General features: G+C 38.8%; 1 protein-coding gene across 1 annotated transcript in view; it reads left to right on the forward strand.

The window, feature by feature from the left end:
- The first annotated feature begins 26 nt into the window (after positions 1–26).
- The window catches only part of LOC122706559 (protein only RNase P catalytic subunit), a 119,026-nt gene continuing 99,013 nt past the window's right edge, over positions 27–20,039 (forward strand). The window contains exons 1-5 of the mRNA XM_043921817.1: positions 27–98; positions 445–559; positions 877–2,137; positions 4,162–4,209; positions 4,691–4,823. Of these exons, the coding sequence (XP_043777752.1) occupies positions 1,149–2,137; positions 4,162–4,209; positions 4,691–4,823 (1,170 nt within the window). The 5' untranslated portion in view covers positions 27–98; positions 445–559; positions 877–1,148. The remainder of the gene's footprint in view (positions 99–444; positions 560–876; positions 2,138–4,161; positions 4,210–4,690; positions 4,824–20,039) is intronic.

Consider the following 20,039-nt stretch of genomic DNA (forward strand, 5'->3'; position numbering starts at 1 on the left):
AGTCATGAAGGCCGCGTAACTGCCATCTTGGACGCGGGCGGAAGTGGGTTAAATCGATCCCAGAGGCCACTGCGGAGAATACCACGATCTGGCTGACGGTACGGACGCGGTCACAACAGGGAGGCCAGACATGAAGAAGAAAAGCTGCTTCCTTAAAGCAGCTTGCCAGCCTCACCATGCATGATTCTAAAGGCGCCGGATAAGGGAGCCCGCGCTTTTATTTCATCTTAGCCCTTTGGCACTTGTGCACCACGTGACCCAGGGGTTCCTTTGGCTCCTCCGGCTGGATGGAAGAGCTTTCTAATTTCACAGTTTCTTTTCATTGTTTATTGCGGATATCTGGAGGCTTTAAATGTTCCCTGAATGTAATAGGTGGGTTCAGCAGCCGCCTGTGCCCCCTCCTGCCACTAAAAGTTTCACAAGTCGCATTTTTCTCGCCTCCAGGGCGGACGGCACGCCTGCGACCAGCTTAGCCACGCCTCCGCGGCAGGGGCCGTCGCGGTGCATTGTGGACGCCGTAGTCTCGCCGCTAATGGTTGCGCACAGCATGAGTGATGAGGTGGGTGATTGAATCTAGTGACCTTCGTTTGTGACCGACCCGTACGCAGAGGCGGTGCCCTCGTGGACTTCTCTTCCTTTCTTGGGTCTCTGGCTCGGCTCTCTTAACCGCCCCCTCTCATTACCCCATTTGAAGAGTTTGGCGGCCAGGGCCCCTAGACTTGGGCTTTGGCCTTTTCCTTGGCTACGGGTGGGCCTGAGGTAGGCTTCCGACTCTCGCCCCTTATGCAGCCTATCTCCCATGGGTTCCTGCCCCTTTTCAAGAAGAGTGGTGTTCCGCGTGAGTCAGCTGGCGGGTCTTTGTGCTTTTTCCCTCAGGTTCGCTGACTGAAATGAAAGAGGCGGCAGAGGATTCCTGCTCTGTCTCCCAGTCCTGGAACTTGCGAGATAGGTTGGATATCCCCATACCCTTGTTTAATGGAGAGAACTCAACCGAGCTTCGTTGCTGCTAGCCCCCAAAGCATTTGTGAGAAGCTGAAAATCGCCTTGTAGAAAGTTGCCCTTCGATTCTCCGCCCCCAGCCACCAGCCTGCAGAAGTTGGAGCTTTTTGAACATCTTTTTCACAATCTAGTGCTGACTTAATTGCATAATGACTTTCTATTTCACTAGTATTCGAAGCTTTCCAAAGCTTTGGAAGAGCAACTCATACCTTGGGCCAAGTTCAAGTCACTTTTACCTTTCTCTCTTTCTCAAAGACTGTTATGGCATCAGGAATCAAGAGAAGTGGTTTTCTGTTAAAACGATGTCTGCACAAAATACCAAAGCAATGAACCTACTGATTGCCAAGGCCAGATGTGTCAGGAAACTAGATGAGGGTAGTAATAAGCAAGTTTCTGCTGATTCTTCTCACATGTTTGCAGCTGGAGCGGCTAAGAGGAGATCACAGATGAATCCTTCTAGTAAAGCTCCTGTCTTGCCACCTGTGAAGAACATTATTCAGCTCCCGACAAAACCTTTGAATTCAGAGGAGTGGGATAAACTTAAGGAAGAGTTCAAAGAAAAGGCTAACTTTGAAAATTGGATTATTTTGCAGATGGTTAAAAGCCGTAGCTCTCTAGATGTGGCCAAATCTGTGCTGGCCTGGGTAGCTACAAAAAACAATGGTATTGTAGGTTATGATTTACTGGTCAAGTATTTGTATCTCTGTGTTTTTCATAAGCAGACATCAGAAATTATTGATGTCTATGAAATCATGAAAGCCAGATACAAGCGTTTAGAATCTGGAGCCTACACTCTTCTCATTCGGGGGTTAATGTATACAGACAGATGGAGAGAGGCCTTGCTGCTGTTAGAGGACCTCAAAAAAGTCATGATTCCTTCAAAAAAGAACTATGATGACTGTATTCAGGGAGCCCTGTTTCATCAAGATGTAAATGTAGCTTGGAATTTGTATCAGGAGTTGTTAAGTCATGATATTGTTCCTATGTTGGAAACTTTAAAAGCCTTCTTTGATTTTGGAAAAGACATGAAAGATGATCAATATTCAAACAAACTGCACAGTATTCTTTTGTATCTAAGAAATAATCAACTTTATCCTGGGGAGTCATTTGCACACAGTATAAAAACATGGTTTGAGAGGTAATTTTGATTTCTGTTTATATGTGTATTTTTATTTTAATATTGATACCTAAAAGTAGCTTCTTCCTTTTTTTTTTTTTTAATTAGTTGCTGAGGATTGTTCTATTCAGATTATACTTTTTTCTCTTAGTAAGATTGTTTCCTCTTTAAGACAGTTTTCTTTCTCTTTGAAAAACCTGTTGTGATAATCTCTGCATATCATATAAAAGGGAGATTATAGAACACTTGTTGTGTTTATGTATTTTTTCCTTTTAGAAGGTTCATTTGTTTTCTGAATTGTCTAGTATATGAGTATTTATAAATAGCACTTGTGGCTGGAGTTCATAGCAAGAAAACTGGAGCTGTCTTTGGGTCAAATTACTATTTTCAGAAGTTCTTCTGAAACCTAATTGTGATTGTTATAATGTATATAATGCACATATATATTCTGTTTATTGTCTGCATTTCACCAGGTTGAGTAGTTAGAGCAGAGGGAGGGATCCTGCTTAAACCTCATATGCGTTAAAAAAGAAAATCTTCATCTGTCCTGGTTCTGATCATACCATATTTGACTACTCTCTCCAAAACTCTCTCCTTTGCTTTCCTTCATGTTATCAGCTTGATGATGGTCTTTTGTTCTTTATTACTTTACTGCTAATTTGCTTCAGGCGTTTTCCTACAGGTTCTTTCCTTTCATCTCTGTTTTTCTCTTGCTTTTCTACTATATGTTATTTTTACAGAGCTTTGTGGTAGCAATCATGCCTAATTATCTTTCTTACCACATTTATTGAATATCTGCAGAGGAACTAGATAGTGATAGTCTTTGAAGGCCAAGGATTTTGGATTTTATTCTGTTATCAAGAATGCTGGTCTTGGAGTAGTTTTTAAAAGATGATGCCAAAGTAGTGAGAAAAGAAGATTGGAGAGGGATTAAGATTTGAAACAGGGAAATCTGTTTGGAGGCAATTGTAGATTTGAGTAAGGGATGATGAGATCTTGAATTAAGAACTGAGAAAGGAGAGAAGGCAGTAGAATTGATAGGAATTGATGAGGCTTTCCTGGTGGCTCAGTGGTAAAGAATCCGCCTGCCAGTGCTGGAAACACGGGTTGGATCCCTGATCTGGGGAGATCCCACTTGCTGCAGAGCAACTAAGCCCTTGCACCACAACTAACTAGAGCCTATGCTCTAGAGCCTGTGAGCCGCAACTACTGATGCTGTGCACTCTAGAGCCCATGCTCCACAGCAAAAGACGCCACCACAGCGAGAAGTCCTTGCCCACTGCAACTAGCGAGTATCCCGTGCTCACTGCAACTGGAGAAAAGCCCATGCAGCATCGAAGACCCAGCACAACCCCCCCCCCCCAAAGAAGAATTGATGGTAGTATATGAAAGAGGAAAAAAGAAAGGATAAGTTGATTGAGCAAATAAATGAATAAGTAGTTTTGAATGCCTCCAGTTTTAGACTCAGCACTGTGGGTGTTTTGTGAAGTAAGACCTATTATAATGGCACTCATGACCTAATTGGGACTGCAATAGTAGACAGTTATCTAAGAGTGGTATATAAAATTTGATGGTGTAAGAGAGAGAATGACTCTGGGTCACGAACGATCTCTGGCAGCTTTATGGAGAAGGTTAGAGTTGAGTTTTTTCTTTTAATTTGGCTGTGCTGGGTCTTAGTTGCAGCATGTGGGAACTAGTTACCTGACCAGGGATAGAACCTGGGCCTCCTGCATTGGGAGTGCAGTCTTAGCCACTTGACCACCAAGGAAGTCCCTAGAGTTGAGTTTTGTATAGAAGTTACAGCTTCTTTCTGGGTAGGTCCTGTGAAGATAAATTTAGACTTAAAGATGAGGGTCAGATGATGAGAGAAGCAGCAAAGAGAAGGAGATCCAGAGTAGTGTACCATCACTGTCTAAGCATCCACTCTTCTAATTGAACTGTTCTAAGAAAATATCCCAAACCTTTCAGAGCTCTTTCCTACAGTTAATATCTGTTCAGTAGGGATTTGACCCTCTGGTGATTTGGTTTTGCAATTTTTTTCGTAGTATTCCTGGAGAACAATGGAAAGGACAATTCATCACAATCCAGCAAAGGTAAAGACCAATGTTTTATTTTTAATCTGTTCAGTTCAGGTTTAGTAGGTTGTGTTGCTACTGGTTAAAAAGAATTTAAGAACATCTTAATAATAGGATAGATTAAGTTACTTGGATTGCCAAAAAGGTCATATTTCACGTTTGGAGAATTTGCAGTATCCAAAATAGTTTTCTTGGTAGGTGCTGTGAGCCTGGTGTGATTCCTCTGACATGTTTTCCCTATGAATTTGGGCCCCGTTGTGTTTTAAGAACGACCTTAAAAACTTTATCTGGAGGTCAGCAGTCTATTCTTTTGGGTTTTTCTGGGACAGTAATTTGTTATATTGTCTGGGTTACAAAAAATGAGATGTATATGATAATCGCAAAGGTTATGGTGTTCTTTTTCTAAATTACCTTCCAATTTTCTCATGTCCTAGAATTATTCATTTTATAAAAAGTTCTTTCTCGGGACATTCTTTAACACATTCAATTGTAATTACAGTGGTCAATGTTTGGGCTGTGGAAAAACTGTAGAGTCTATTCACCTGAGTTCAGAAGAGTATGAATTTCTCAAGGAAAAAATAATGAGGGATGTGATAGATGGAGGTGACCAATACAGAAAGACGACACCTCAGGTGAGTCTGGGACAGGTCTTAACTTCATTCTTGGTTTGCTTGTCTGGAGCAGAGGTTGACAGTTTTTTTCTTTAAAAGACTAGATAGTAAATGTTTTAGATTTTGTGGGCCGTAATGTCTCTGATGCAGCTTTTCTACTCTGCTGTTGTAGTGAAAACAGCCATAGACAATACATAAATGAATACAGTAAAACTGTATTCATGAAAATAAGTCATGGGCTGGATTTTTTCGGCTGGCCATAGTTGCCAAACCTTAGGAGAGATTGCTTTAGACTTTCATAGAATAATTGGGTTAGACTATCATCCATCTGTTGAGCTCAATTCTATTTCATCTGGGCACAAGTGCTCTTAAGCCAAAAAGATAGATGGTTACTCTTTGTGTAAGTGCTTCCAAAAGATGTTTTTAATAAAATTCCATGAAAACATAGGTTTCTCATTAAGTTTTCTAGTCAAGAGAGTCTAAGATAACTTGACAAAATTATTTCCAAGTCTTCTTCATATTGAATTTGTTTATTCTTGAAGTCATTCTTAATAGATGTATCTTGCTAATCTTCAGTATTTTATGCTGGTTTACTAAGATTAAGTTGAAGTAAAATGCTTTTATCTTGGAGGGAGGCTGCCTGTCATCTTACTGAATGCTCTTTCTCCAAATACCAAATAACAAGGAGAAGTGTAGTGTTCTGCCTTCTCACTTTGACTTAAAATTGTCAGAAGATGCTAATATGAAGACCTTTGATCCTCAGAATAAAGTCAAAATTGGGTCCTTGAAAACATTATGTTCATTTTATGGAATACCTTTTAGCTGACTTTATTGATAAAATTATAGTTAACATTTATTAAATGATGCTTAGAGCTTTATATTCATTATCTTGTATCTTATTTCATCTTTACACTACCCTGTAAGATGTTGGTTTATTTCTGTATTACAGATAGAGTGATTGAGACTTTGCAAGGTTAAATCTGCCCCAGAATGCTCCACTAATAAAATCTAGGTCAGAGTGACCCCCACATTTTTGCTTTACACTCTGCTGCCTCTCATTGAATGAAAATTTAGTTTGTAGTTCTGTATGTACTTGATAGCTGACTGGCTGTAGCAACTCTTAATGCCTTGGGAATTTCTGACAGCTAAACTGATTTAAACAAATTTCTTTCTCTCATCCAACATCTACTGAACACTTAAGTGTATCTTCTGAAGTAAGTGTTAAGATAGATGCAGGATTGTGTAAATCATGCTGTTTGCTCCTAAAAACTTAACCATTTCTGTTGTGGGTTAGTTGAATATTCTTCCCATCCTCCAATTTTTTATTTGATAAAATTTTCTACCTAAAAAAAAAGTAAAAAAAACCCAAAAAACCCACAATGGACACTTACATACTCTTCATCTAGAATAACCAGTTATTATTCCACATATGTTTTCTATGTGTTTTTATGAACTATTTAAAAGTAAGTTGTAGACATATATATCAGTATGTATATCTTTTTTTGTTTGTTTGGTTTTTGCTGCACCTCAGTTCCCCAACCAGGGAATGAACTCGAGCCATGGCAGTGAAAGCATGGAGTCCTAACCACTGGACCACCAGGGAACTCCTTGTATCTTCTAAGAATAAGAACATTCTGTGTAACTAAACGCTGTTATCACATTTAAGAACCTTAACATTAATTCAGTGTCATTTTAGTAAAGACCACATATTCAAATTTTCCCAGTTCCCTCAAAATGTATTTTAAAACATTTTTCACTTACCCAGGATTCAGTCAAGATTCACTCACTGCTTTTGGCTGTTTGTGTCTCTAAATCCAGAGCAGGCCTCTCCGCCTTTTTTTGTTTTTATGACATTGATTTTTTATAAAGTGTAGGTGGTTTGTCTTGTTCAGGGAATGCAAACTAGTACAGCCGCTATGGAAAACAGTGTGGAGATTTCTTAAAAAACTGGAAATAGAACTGCCATATGACCTAGCAATCCCACTTCTGGGCATACACACTGAGGAAACCAGATCTGAAAGAGACACGTGCACCCCAATGTTCATTGCAGCACTGTTTATAATAGCCAGGACATGGAAGCAACCTAGATGCCCATCAGCAGATGAATGGATAAGGAAGCTGTGGTACATATACACCATGGAATATTACTCAGCCGTTAAAAAGAATTCATTTGAATCAGTTCTAATGAGATGGATGAAACTGGAGCCCATTATACAGAGTGAAGTAAGCCAGAAAGATAAAGAACATTACAGCATACTAACACATATATATGGAATTTAGAAAGATGGTAATGATAAATAACCCTATATGCAAAACAGAAAAAGAGACACAGATGTACAGAACAGACTTTTGGACTCTGTGGGAGAAGGTGAGGGTGGGATGTTTCAAAAGAACAGCATGTATACTATCTATGGTGAAACAGATCCCCAGCCCAGGTGGGATGCATGAGACAAGTGCTCCGGCCTGGTGCACTGGGAAGACCCAGAGGAATCGGGTGGAGAGGGAGGTGGGAGGGAGGATCGGGATGGGGAATACGTGTAACTCTATGGCTGATTCATGTCAATGTATGACAAAACCCACTGAAATGTTGTGAAGTAATTAGCCTCCAACTAATAAAAAAAAAAAAGTGTACAGTTCAGTGGTATTAAATACATTCACATTACTGTGCAACCATCACCATCATATATCCCCATAACTTTTCATCTTATAAAACTGAAACTCTCTAAAACAGGAACTCCTCATTTTCCACTCCTTCCATCCTCTGCCAGCCACCATTGTACTTCCTGTCTTTTTATGATTTTGAATACTCCAAATACCTCATATAAGTGAAATCATACAGTATTTGTCTTTTGGTACTGTCTTATTTAGTATAAGGTCCTCAAGGGTTATCCATATTGTAGCATATTACAGAATTCCCTTACTTTTCAAGTCTGAATAATAATCCATATAATGCTTGTATCACATTTCTGTTCATCCATTAATGGACAGTTGGGTTGCTTCCACATTTTAATCTATTGTGAGTAATGCTGTTAAGAACATGGGTGTACAGATATCTGTTTGAAACCTTGCTTGCAATTTTTTGAGTATATACTGGGAAGTGGAATTGCTGGATCATATGCTATGTGTATTTTTAATATTTTGAGGAATCTCCGTACTGTGTTCCACAGTAGCTATATTATAGATATTTTACATTACATCAATAGAGCACAGGGGTTCCGGTTTCTCCACATCCTTGCCAACACTGGTGGTTTTTCTTTTCCTTTTGATAGTAGCTATCCTAATGAGTGTGAGGTGGTATCTCATAGTTTTGATTTGCATTATCTAATGATTAGTGATCATTTCATGTGCTTATTGGCAATTCACCTGTCTTCTTTGGAGAAGTGTCTGTTCAAGTCCTTTGCCCATTTTTGAATGGGAGTTGGAGTTTTATTGTTGAGTTTTAGGTTTTTCTGTATATTTTGACATATATTGATCCCTATGTACTATCTGCAGATATTTTCTCCCATTCTGTGGGTTGCCTTTTTATTCTGATAGTGTCTTCTGATGAACAAACTTTTTTATATTATCATGAAGTCCAGTTTGTTATTTTTTCATTTCCTATGCCTTTGGCATCATATCTAAGAAAATCATTGCCAGATCCAGTGTTGTAAAGCTTTTGTTCTGTTTTCATCCCTAAGAGTTTAATTACTTTAGATCTTATATCTAGGATCCTAGATTCATTTTGAGTTAATTTTTGTATGTTATTTGGAAAGGGTTGAGCTCATTTTTTGTGTGTGTGTGAGTGGGTAGCCAGTTTTCTCAGCACTGTTTGTAGCTGTCCTTTCCCAATTGAATGGTCTTAACATTCTTGTTAAAAGTCATTCTTAATGTGTATGGGAGGGTCTGAATTTATTTCTGTTCCATTGGCCTGTATGTCTATTTTTATGCCAATGTTACACTTTTTAATTACTGTGGCTTTGTAGTAAGTTTTGAAATCATTAAGTATGGATCCTCTGGTTTTGTTTTTCAATATTGTTTCAGCTATTCAGGATCCCTTGAAAGTCCATATGAACTTTAGTTAGTTATTTTAAAACAAATGCATTTTATTTTTTTATTTTTGGGCTGTTCTGGGTCTTTTTTTGCAGTTTGCAGACTTTCTAATTGCAGTGCTTGGCTTCCCTAGCTGTGGCACATGGGCTTAGTTGTCCCACGGCATGTGGGATCTTAGTTCCTTCCCTTTCCATGGAAACTTGCTTCCCCTGCATTGCACGGCATATTCTTAATCATTAGCCAGATTAAGGGTCAACCTGGGGGACCACCAGGAAAGTCCCCCGTATGAATTTTAGGATGGATTTCTCTATTTCTGCAAAAAAAAAAGTCATTGGGATATTGATAGGGATTGTATTGAATCTGTAGTTTGCTTTCGTAGTGTTAACTTTTAACTATTAAGTCTTCTCATCCATGAACGTGGAATTTGTTTCCATTTATTTATGCCTTTACTCTTTTAGCAGTGTTTTGTAGTTTTCATTATACAAGTTTTTCACCTCCTTGGTTATGTTTATTCCCAGGAATTTTATTCTTTTTTATGCTGTTATAAATAGAATTGTTTCTGTAGTTTTCAGATTGTTCATTATTTATAGAAATGCAACTGATTTTTGTGTGTTGACTTTATAGTCTCTTACTTTGCTGAATTGATTTATTACTTCTCTGTGTGTGTGTGTGTGCGTGTGTAATCTTTATGGTTTTCTGTATATAAGATCGTATCATCTGCAAACAAAGATAATTTTACATCTTATTTTCCAATTTGGGTACCTTTTATTTCTTTTTCTTGCTTAATTGCTCCAGCTTGAACTTGGAATAAGTAGAAGTGGTAAAAGGGGCAGGGGCATCCTTCCCTTGGTCCTGATCTGGTCCTGAGGAAAAGCTTTCAGTCTTTTACCACTGAGTATGATGTTGACTGTTGGTTTTTATATATGGCTTTTATGTTGAGTTAGTTTCCTTCTATTGCTAGTTTGTCTAGTTTTTTTTAAAGAGTGTTAAATTTTGTTAAATGCTTTTTTCTTCGTTATTTGAGATGATCATGTGTTATTCTGTCATTTTGTTTATGTGGTGTATTGTATTGATCAGTGTTCATGTACTGAAACATCCTTGCATTCCAGGAATAAATCCCACCTAGTCAGGGTGTATAAATCCTTTTAACATGCTGCTGAATTCTGCTTGTTAGTCTTTTGTTGAAGATTTTTGCTCAGTGTTCAGAGTTTTCCTTTCTTGTAGCATAAAGACACTGTAGTATCAATGTAATGCTGGCCTTGTAGAATGAGTTGAGAAGTATTCCTTCCTCTTTAATTTTTTGGAAAAGTTTAAGAAGATTGGTATTTGTTCTCCTTTAAACGTTTAGTGAAATTCACCAGTGAATCATCAGGTCCAGGACATTTTTTTGAGAGATTTTTTTAAATTAATGATTCACTCTACTTGCTCATTATAGTGTGTATGTTCAAATTTTCTTTTTCTTGATGATTATGCCTGTTTGTTTGCACTTCTGTGACCGGGAGCAGCAGTCTGCAATCAGAGCACAAATCCCCAGTATTTGGAGGACAAGGTCCTTTTTGCCCACCCTGGCTCCCATAAGCTGTGTGCAGACTGCTTTAGGAACATGTATACATGCAGTTGCCTGCCATGTGGGTTGGGGTGAGAGATGGGTAGCTATTGCTGTTCAGAGAGCTAAAACTGATGAAATTAACCGCAATTCATCATTTAAGGCTTCCCCTGGATGTTGCAAGCCTTTAACAGGCTTCAGAGTTGCCAAGTGGTTACAGAATCAGACAGAGATTCTGTCAGTGCACTGTTGTCTAGTCTTTCTAGGGAGACTGATTTCTGGTGCACTTTTCTCTGCCATCTTCTCTTCAAATTGATGAATTTTGACACATGGAGAAGGTGGCGCTATTGGTAAAGAATTTGCCTGCCAATGCAGGAGACACAAGTTTGATCCCTGGATCAGGAAGATCCCCTGGGGACCATAGTCTGTGGGGTTTTAAGAGTCAGAAACAGCTTAGCGACTAGACAACAATGGATGTGAAGTGATATCTCTTGTGGTCTTAATGAACATTTTCCTATTAACTGATAAAGTAGAGCATCTTTTCATGTACTGAATTGCCATCCATTTATTTTCTTTGGTAAGGCGGTATTTAGATCTTTTGCCTGTTTAAAAAATTGGCTTTTTTCTTATTATTGAGTTGATGGAGAAGAGTCTTGAGAGTCCTTTGAGCTGCAAGGAGATCGAACCAGTCAGTCCTAAAAGGAATCAGTCCTGAATATTCATTGGAAGGACTGATGCTGAAGCTGAAGCTCCAATACTTTGTCCACCTGATGTGAAGGGCTGACTCATTAGAAAAGACCTTGATGCTGGGAAAGATTGAAGACAGGAGAAGAAGGGGATGACCCAGAGGATGAGATGGTTGGATGGCATCACCGACTCAATGGACATGAGTTTGAGGAAGCTCTGGGAGTTGGTGATGGACAGGGAAGCCTGACATGCTGCAGGTCTCAAAGAGTCAATACAGCTGAGCGACTGAACTGAACTGAAAAGTGGCTCTAGGTGTAAGTCCTATGTTAGATATACCTTTTGCAAATATTTTCTCTCAGTCTGGCTTGCCTTTCATTTTCACAGAATATAGGTTCTGATTTAATTGCTCTGGTTTGGGGTCTAGGCATCAGGACTCTCAAAAACTCCCATGATTTTAAAGTGCAAGTGGGGTCCAGAACCACTGCTTCTAATGTGAGATTTTGAAGAACTCTAATGTGTGTATGACAGCTTCTTTTCTACAGGATAATTTTGGGAGAAAACCATCAGTTGAGTTCAGTTCAGTCGCTCAGTTGTGTCCAACTCTTTGCGACCCCATGAATCGCAGCACGCCAGGCCTCCCTGTCCATCACCAACTCCCGGAGTTTCCTCAAACCCATGTCCATCGAGTCAGTGATGCCATCCAACCATCTCATTCTCTGTCGTCCCCTTCTCCTCCTGCCCCCAATCTGTCCCAGCATCAGAATCTTTTCCAATGAGTCAACTCTTCGAATGAGGTGGCCAAAGTACTGGAGCTTCAGCATCAGTCCTACCAATGAACACCCAGGACTGATCTCCTTTAGGATGGACTGGTTGGATCTCCTTGCAGTCCAAGGGACTCTCAAGAGTCTTCTCCAACACCATCCCATAGTTATAGGTAAATCGTTAGTTTTTATGTTTTAAAACTGTGCTTCCACATCACAGCCAGCAGATGGCAATAGTGTAACATGTATTAATAAAAAAAAAATTATTCTAGGTTATGGCCAGGTCAGTCAGGTTAAAAGGATTTGATGAGCTTTTAATATTAAACTGAAAGATAGCTGTATAATTTTTGTTTGTCAAGTTAGTTATAGTAAAGAGAGGAGCTGTATATGTAAATTTTAAGTGAATGAGGCAGAACTCCAAATAATATCCTTGTACTACTAATTCAACTACGTGAAATTCATTGACATCAATAAAGATAAAAAAGGTGAATTTGGAGCTATGAGGAAAGTGTTAGTTTAATATTAGTAAGATTTTTCCCTCTAAGTTTCCTTCATTCTTATAATAATGATAATATTAAATTACACCTTTTTTTCATATTCAGTTGTCCAGGTGTGAATTTGTCTTTAACCTTCTTACTAGGGAAAATTTCAAACATATGAAAAGGTAGAAAGACTAGAATAACAAACTCCTACTCAATGATTATTAACTCATGGCCACTCTTATTTCATTTATACTCCCACCATCCCTCCCTTGCTGCTCAGATAATTGTAAAGCAAATCTGAGCTTAATCACTTATCCTATAAATTATAAATTCAATTTTAAGCAACTTTTCTTTGTATCTCTTAAATATTCCTTCGTGAAGTGATATTTTTCTGACAGAGTAGGAAACCCTTTAGAACAGCAGTTCTCAAACTTTTTGGTCCCATGACCCTTTTATGTTCTTAAAAATTAAGGATTCCTGAGAGCTTTTGTTCATGTGGTATTGTATCTTTTGATAATTACTGGGCTAGAAATTAAAACCAGAACCTTTAAGAGTAATATTAACTTAAAATAACAAAATAAAAACTATCACTTGAACATAACTATATCTTTTCTCAATAATAGTTCTATCGTCTAAAATAAGAACACTATGGGAGAAGAGAGGCACCATCTTACATATTTGTAAATTTTTCTAATCACCTGGTTCACCAGAAGATAGCTGAATTTTCATGTCTGCTTCTGTATTCAGCCTTGTGGTTTATTTTGGTTGAAGCATATGAAGACAATGGAGGCTCATAGAGATAGTCTGAAAGGGTGAAAGTATTTTATTGGCATTTTCAGATAGTTATTCTTCTCTGATGTTATACTAGTCTCTTCTGTACACCTGTGAGGAAATGAGTTTGAAAAAGGCAGATAATATCTTAGTATTATTATAAAAACAGTTTTTAAAAAAAATTATTTATTTTTGGTTGGGCTGGGTCTTCGTTGTTGCTGTCTTTTCTCTAGTTGTGGGGAGCGGGGGCCACTCTCTAGTTGCAGTGCATGGGCTTCTCATTGCAGCGGCTTCTTTTGTTGTGGAGTGTGGGCTCTAGGGCACACGGGCGGTAGTTGTGGCTCCTGGGCTCTAGAGCACAGGCTCAGTTGTTGTGACGCTTGGGTTTAGTTGCTCCCGGGGTTGTGGGATCTTTCCCTATCAAGGATCGAACCTGTGTCTCCTGCATTGGCAGGTGGATACTTTACCACTGAGCCACCAGAGAAGCCTTAAAAATAGTTTTTAAACTTGAAAAAGTCTTAAAGATGTGCAGGGGTCCTCACACAACTGTTGAAGAACCACTGCCCTAGAAATACTCTGCTTTAGGTGTAGTTTGCTTTTTCTCTCTCTTTAAAAGTTTCAGTAATATTTATTTTCCTCAACTTTATTATGCAAACATTAACAAAGGAAGTTAAAAACAAAACAAAGACAGCAGCCTTACTATTCAGCACATCTTGTATTTAGTTTATTCTTTTAATTCTTATTCTTATTTCACCATCTTTCACTTTCTAAAATGGAAAATAAAAATAATTTGTTAATTATAAAAAATTTGCAGTTGCAATAGATAACTGTAAAGAAATAGTAGCCCACGATGGTCCTCTCATTTTGAACTTTTAATGAAGCCTGGTTTTTTTGGTAACTTTTAATGAAACTTTAATCGTGATAACAGTCCCCCATAATCCTGTGATTTAGAACTTGTTAAAACCTTAATGACTTAGGATTCTGTTTTCTAGAAAAGAAATTGGAGAAAGGCAAATTGCCGGTAGTCCACTTAATTGAATTTTTAGGGTTAAGTTTAAATCAAACCATTTGTTCTGCTTGATAATATCTCTTCAGTTAATTGACAAAAGAGAGGCCTTCTGGTGTTTCTCTAACTACAGATTTAAAACAGCACACGTGACCTAAATGAAATGTCTGTATAAAACTGATCTAATGTAGGTTTTAGTTTTTTTTTTTTAATTTGAGAGTTGCAGCTGCAAACCATGAAAGATGTGAACCGACTGAGCTCTTCATCACAGTGTTCAGAGCCTTCCACTCTCATCTTCTGTGGGTTTGAAGATTTGATTATCTCTAAGATGCATAGGAGGTTTTCCCCCAGAATTTTTTTAAAAAAAGTCGAGTGGTAAATGGCAAACTTTGGGGATTTGGTAGTTTAAAAAAAACCTGAGAAATATAATTGTTTCCCAGGTATAGTTTTAAAATCATGTGCTGTGAAGTCTGTTTATAAAAAGCTCATTAATGGACAAATGGTCCTCAACTTAGAACATTTTACCCAGTGTATACTTAATCACTAATGTTATTCCCCATTTCCCTTTCTTCAGCTCCACAGTTAAAAACTAGGCATGTGATCTCTGGATCATCCAGGTGGTTTGGTGCAAGAGTTGTGGTTAAAAATGTGAAACTTCTAGAAAAATCAGTGAGTTCAGAGGCCCAGGAAGGGTAAAAATGTAAAAAGAAAAGCAAGCTGACTCCTTGCAGTGGCCTTCTCAGCATCACACATCTCCATTTCTTCATCCTTCTTCATTTGCTCTGAGATAGCACTTACTGAAATTCTTCCAATTGGGATCCAGTCATTTTTATGAGAATTAGCTTGAAGCGGTGCATTTCCTCTGATGGCTATCTGAGTTCTGTTCTATAAGGGAAGGAGAATTCCTTGTGACTGTAGTGGTAGCTGCTGTTTTAGAGTCGGGTGGGTGATTTTTAAGACATGGAGGACATTTGGGGGGCAACTTCTGAATAGGATGCTAGAGTGGTGGGTCTCACGTAGGTGACAGTGCTGCAGACAGAGGGACAGGGGCACCTTTAGTTGAGATTTGGACAAGGTAGGAGTGTGCGAAGGGAAACTGTTTTTTCTTAAGCCAAGGGCAAGAAGGTCTGGTTTTTCTTATATCTTGTGATCTTTCCTCCCTCAGATCTAGGCTAGTACTTTTATTGTTATAATATATAGCCCCATGACATAGTTTAGCTTGAAAACCAAGTCATTTTTTTTTAATAAATCTGTGTTTTTGAGAAAAGTATTGTGAGTTCTAAGTGAGCATTTTGTAAATGAATTGTAGAAGCAGTGTGTTGGAAGTGAGGTAGTACCAGAGTGGCCACAGTTCTAAGTTTTTGTTTTGCTTAGAAAACGCTGCTTCAGATTTCTGGTTCAGTTTTTCTTTCAGTGTTGACTAAAGGTATCAATTTTCATTGCCTTTTCATTTGTTCTTCCAAGCGAATAGAATAGTGTGAATAAGACAGAAGAATAAAAACGATAACACATGGTTACTGAAGTCTGACAGCTTGCTTCTGAGGGAAGAGAAAACTACCAATGTGAAAGAGCAATTGCTGAGATGTTGAGAATAACAGCAAAGGCCTCTTCCCTTCTCTCCAGCACCAGACTTTTGATCTTTATATGATGTTCATCTTGCAGTCTTTCTTATCTCAGTAAATAGAACTTTCTTCTTCTAGTTATTCAGATGTAAAAAATTGAGTCAACCTTAACTCCCCTCTTTGCATCATACCCCACCTCCAGTCTACCAGAAAATATATCAGTTTTCTTCAGGGCATATATGACCACTTCTCATCACCTTTGGGCTTCCCTGGTAAAAAATCTACCTGCAATGCAGGAGAGCCCGGTTTGATTCCTGGGTCGGGAAGATCTGCTGGAGAAGGGATAGGCTACCTACTCCAGTATTCTTGGGCTTCCCTGGTGGCTCAGCTGGTAAAGAATCTGCTTGCAGTGTGGGAGACCTGGGTTCAGTCCCTGAGTTGGAAAGATACCTTGGAGAGGGGAATAGCTACCCACTCCAGTATTCTGGCCCGGAGAATTCCGTGGACTCTGTAGCCCATGGGGCCGCAAAGAGTTGGACACGACTGAGCGACTTTCACTGTGATCACCTTTGCTGCTACCACTTTTTGATCTAAGGCACGTCATTTCTAGACGAGACCACTACAATAGCCGTCCATCTGGTCATCCTTGTTTCCCATCACCCTGCTGTCAGCCGGCATGATTCTCGTCATCCCATGTCAGATCATGTCACCCCCTGGCTTAAAACTCTCCAGTAGGCCGAATCACAGAATCTTTCCAGTGACCTCTAAAACCCGTTAGCCTCTCGGATCTTACTGCATTCCATTGCAGCCGGCTGGACTGCTTGGTGTTTCTTGGTCCTGCCAGATATGCTCCTGCCTCAGGACCTTTGTGCTAGCTATTTCCTCTTCCTCCAGATATCTGTGTGATTATTCATCTACTTGCTTCAGCTCTTTTCTTAAATGTTGCCTTCTTAGAGCGGTTCTTCCTGACCACCCTATTCAGAATTGCATGTATCCCCTCACCCAAGCACTCTGTTTTGGGTCTCTGCTTTATTTTTCTCCATAACACTTAACCATAATCTGACATATTATGTATTTTATATGGTTTTATTAATCTTTTCTCTATATTGGAAGCTCCATGAGAGTAGAAATTTTTGTCTGTTTGAACCCTGCAGTATGCTTACTATGTGTCAGGCGGTGTGCTAGGATCTTTGTTATTTCTTTTTTTTTTTTTTTCTTTTGCTTCACTGGGCAGCTTGTGGGATCTTAGTTCCTCAACGAGGAATTCAACCCACACCCTTTACAGTGAGAGCACAGAGTCCTGACCACTGGACCATCAGAGTTCCCCAGGGGTCTTTGTTATCCTTGAGTTAATCCTAACTAACTAATCCTAACTAACTAATCCTTGAGTTAATCCTACAGGGAAGGCAGTATCTCATCTTTGCTAGGCCTCAGAGAGGGTAAGTGGCTTTCCTGAGCCAGGTTTGTTAGTAGCAGAGCTAAGATTTGTCTCTCTTGTTTCCAGAATCTGAGTTTTCTTCATTAAGTTTCCTTATGTTCATAATGATATACTGGGTCCCTAAGAGGTTTTAAAAGATACTGTTTGATATTTGTTTGATAAAGTATGCAGTACATTTCTAATAATAGTTTCCATTTTGCATTATCTAGACTTTTAAAAGATTAAAATGAAATAAAATTAAATGTCTAATGGAACACGCCTTCATTATCTGAAATGTTTACTTGTATGTTGTTGTGCTAGTCATTCAGTCGTGTCCAACTCTTTGTGACCCCATGGACTGTAGCCCGCCAGGCTCCTCTGTCCATGGGATTTCCCAGGCAAGAATACTGGAGTGGGTTGCCTTTTCCCTTCTCCAGGGGACCCAGGGATTGAACCCCAGGTCTCATTGCAGGTGAATTCTTTACAGTCTGAGTCACCAGGGAAGCCCTTATTTTGACAGAATAATGTGTTTTACATGTATGTATAAATACATACATAATACAAGATACCAAAATACAAGATATAAAGAAGTATATTTGTATTCTTGAAGAAGTTTGAGAGATCTTTTCAGATATTAATTCTGCTTGATTTGTTTTAACCGCTTTTTTTCTAAAGCAAACATTTGTTATAAGGCTTACTGTAAACTAATCACTACTGTAAGTACCTTACAACTGTTAGCTCATTTAACATCATCTTTATAATAACCATGAGAAAGTTACTTCATGATTCTTGTTCTGACTATTGCCAGGCAACCTAATAATGTCTCAAGTCAGATAAGATCATCTTTTCCTAGTGGGGGCAGAGATGAGGGTAGAGCCCTGAAGAAAGTGCAGGGTAGAAGAGGAAGTTGTGATTTAGGTGAATAAAAGTACAGAATCTGTGTCTAGCATGGCGTCAGTCTGGAAAGGAAGAAAAGGACATCAAATCATTGCTGAGGTTTTGATAGTGTGAAGCTTTTTAGACTACCTCACTGCCTTTCCTTTATATTTTTTTAAATTAATTTTTATCGGAATATAGTTGATCTTCAATGTTGTTTCTGCTGTACAGTGAGTGAATCAGTTATACACATACATATGTCCACTCTTTTTGGGTTCTGTTCCCATATAGGTCATTACAGAGTATAAGTGAAGTCTTGAGCAGAGCACCTAACACCTCCTTAGAATCCAGCAGAACTTGTTATCTAAAGGTTGAAGCTCTGCAAGTGGTTCTCTCCTTTGGGGTTTCAAGAAACAGGAAACAGAAGAATTAAGGATTTGGTATGTGAAAATATCAAACTTTAATCTGATCAACCTCTAGGGCCCAACCACTGATTTATATATAATTCAGTATATATAATTCCATATTACAGGAAATATATGGGACATATTATACCTCAAGAATACAGTCACCAAATCCAAACTAGGAAACTAAGACAAATAGGCTAGTTTTTCCCAATAAATGAATTGCAAACAGAGAGAAAGAGAACCAGAGAGAGGGAGAGGGAAAAGACCTGTAGATCAAAGCGATTTATGATTTATCCATCATTTGCAGTGTGTGGGCTGTATTGTGCCTTATATTCCTCATTTGAACAATCAAGTCTGAACACAGTTGTTGGAGATGATAAGAAATTATTGCTGATTTTTTTTTTTAAGATGTTATAATGCTAGTGGGTTGTTTTCAAACTCTGTATTTTAGGGAATTCCCTGGCAGTCCAGTGGTTAAGATTTGGCACTTTCACTACTGAGAGCCTGGATTCAGTCCCTGGTCAGGGAACTAAGATCCCACAAGCCGCACGGCATGACCAAAAACACCCCCCACAACCAGAAGTATTTCAGAGCTACACACTGAAATATTTATGGATGAAATGATGTGATGGGTGAGATATGCTTCAAAAATAACTGGGAATTGGGGGATGGAGTAGGTAGGGTTACATATGAAACTAGATTGGCCATGAGTTGATAAAGTTAGTATGGATTCACTGAAATTTCTTATTATTCTGTATACTTTAGTATATGTCCGAAATTTCCATTGTAAAAATCTTTTCAAAACGATGGCATATTAAAGAAATGCTTATATGTTTTCAGGAGAAGTTATGAAGAGGGAGATTATAAAATAATGCATCCTTAGTGAATTTCATGCAGAGGCAAATCCTCCTGTAGTGTATTTTCCCCAAACAAACATAATCATTATAAAAGATGAAAGTAGTTTAGAAATGTCGTCATAGAAAGTGAAAGTCCATTTCTTTAGTCAAAAAATATTTTTAAAATACTGAAAATTTGTCATAACATTTGCACATGGTAATACATTTCTTTTTCCACTCACGAAATGCGTGAGAGGTGAAATTTAGATTGGAGCTGGAGAGAGATTTCCTACTGAACCACATTGCTTTTGTTATTAATGTTTTTTTCTGCAGTTGAAAAAAAAATCCTGTACATGTGAATCCAATTTGTAGTGAAAACTGTAGCTAAAGTGGCAATCTGGCGTGCTCCCGTGTGCATCCACCCCTGCCTTTAGTGCAGGCGGCAGCTGCAGCTTGATTCTGGGTGGTGAGGCCTTCTGTGAAGGGAAGTTTGAACCTGAGAGGTCATGCATCCTCAGCAGCGCTGGTTGGGAGATGTGGAGGGAGGGGATTTCCACTCTTTGTCACCAAGATCTCCAGGCGCATTTCCTCTTTGTTTTTGCATTTTCCGCAGCTGTGCAGCAGCCGCAGGGAAGTCCAGTGTGGTTTCCTGCACTTAGGAGTGCTGGCTTTTCTTTTGGAGATTTATAATTGGAAGAGTGGAATGTGTGTGGATTGAGCTAGCTACACAGATGATTTATACACTGGATTTTTAAAACTTGACTCCCTGCATTTGTGCCAGTGGTAGATCTGCTCAGATGATTTGAATTAGCAGACAAACTCAGGCTTTCTCAAAGGCAGACGTTCGTCTTGATGGA

This window comes from Cervus elaphus, chromosome 13 (assembly GCF_910594005.1).
Source record: "Cervus elaphus chromosome 13, mCerEla1.1, whole genome shotgun sequence".
Taxonomy (NCBI): domain Eukaryota; kingdom Metazoa; phylum Chordata; class Mammalia; order Artiodactyla; family Cervidae; genus Cervus; species Cervus elaphus.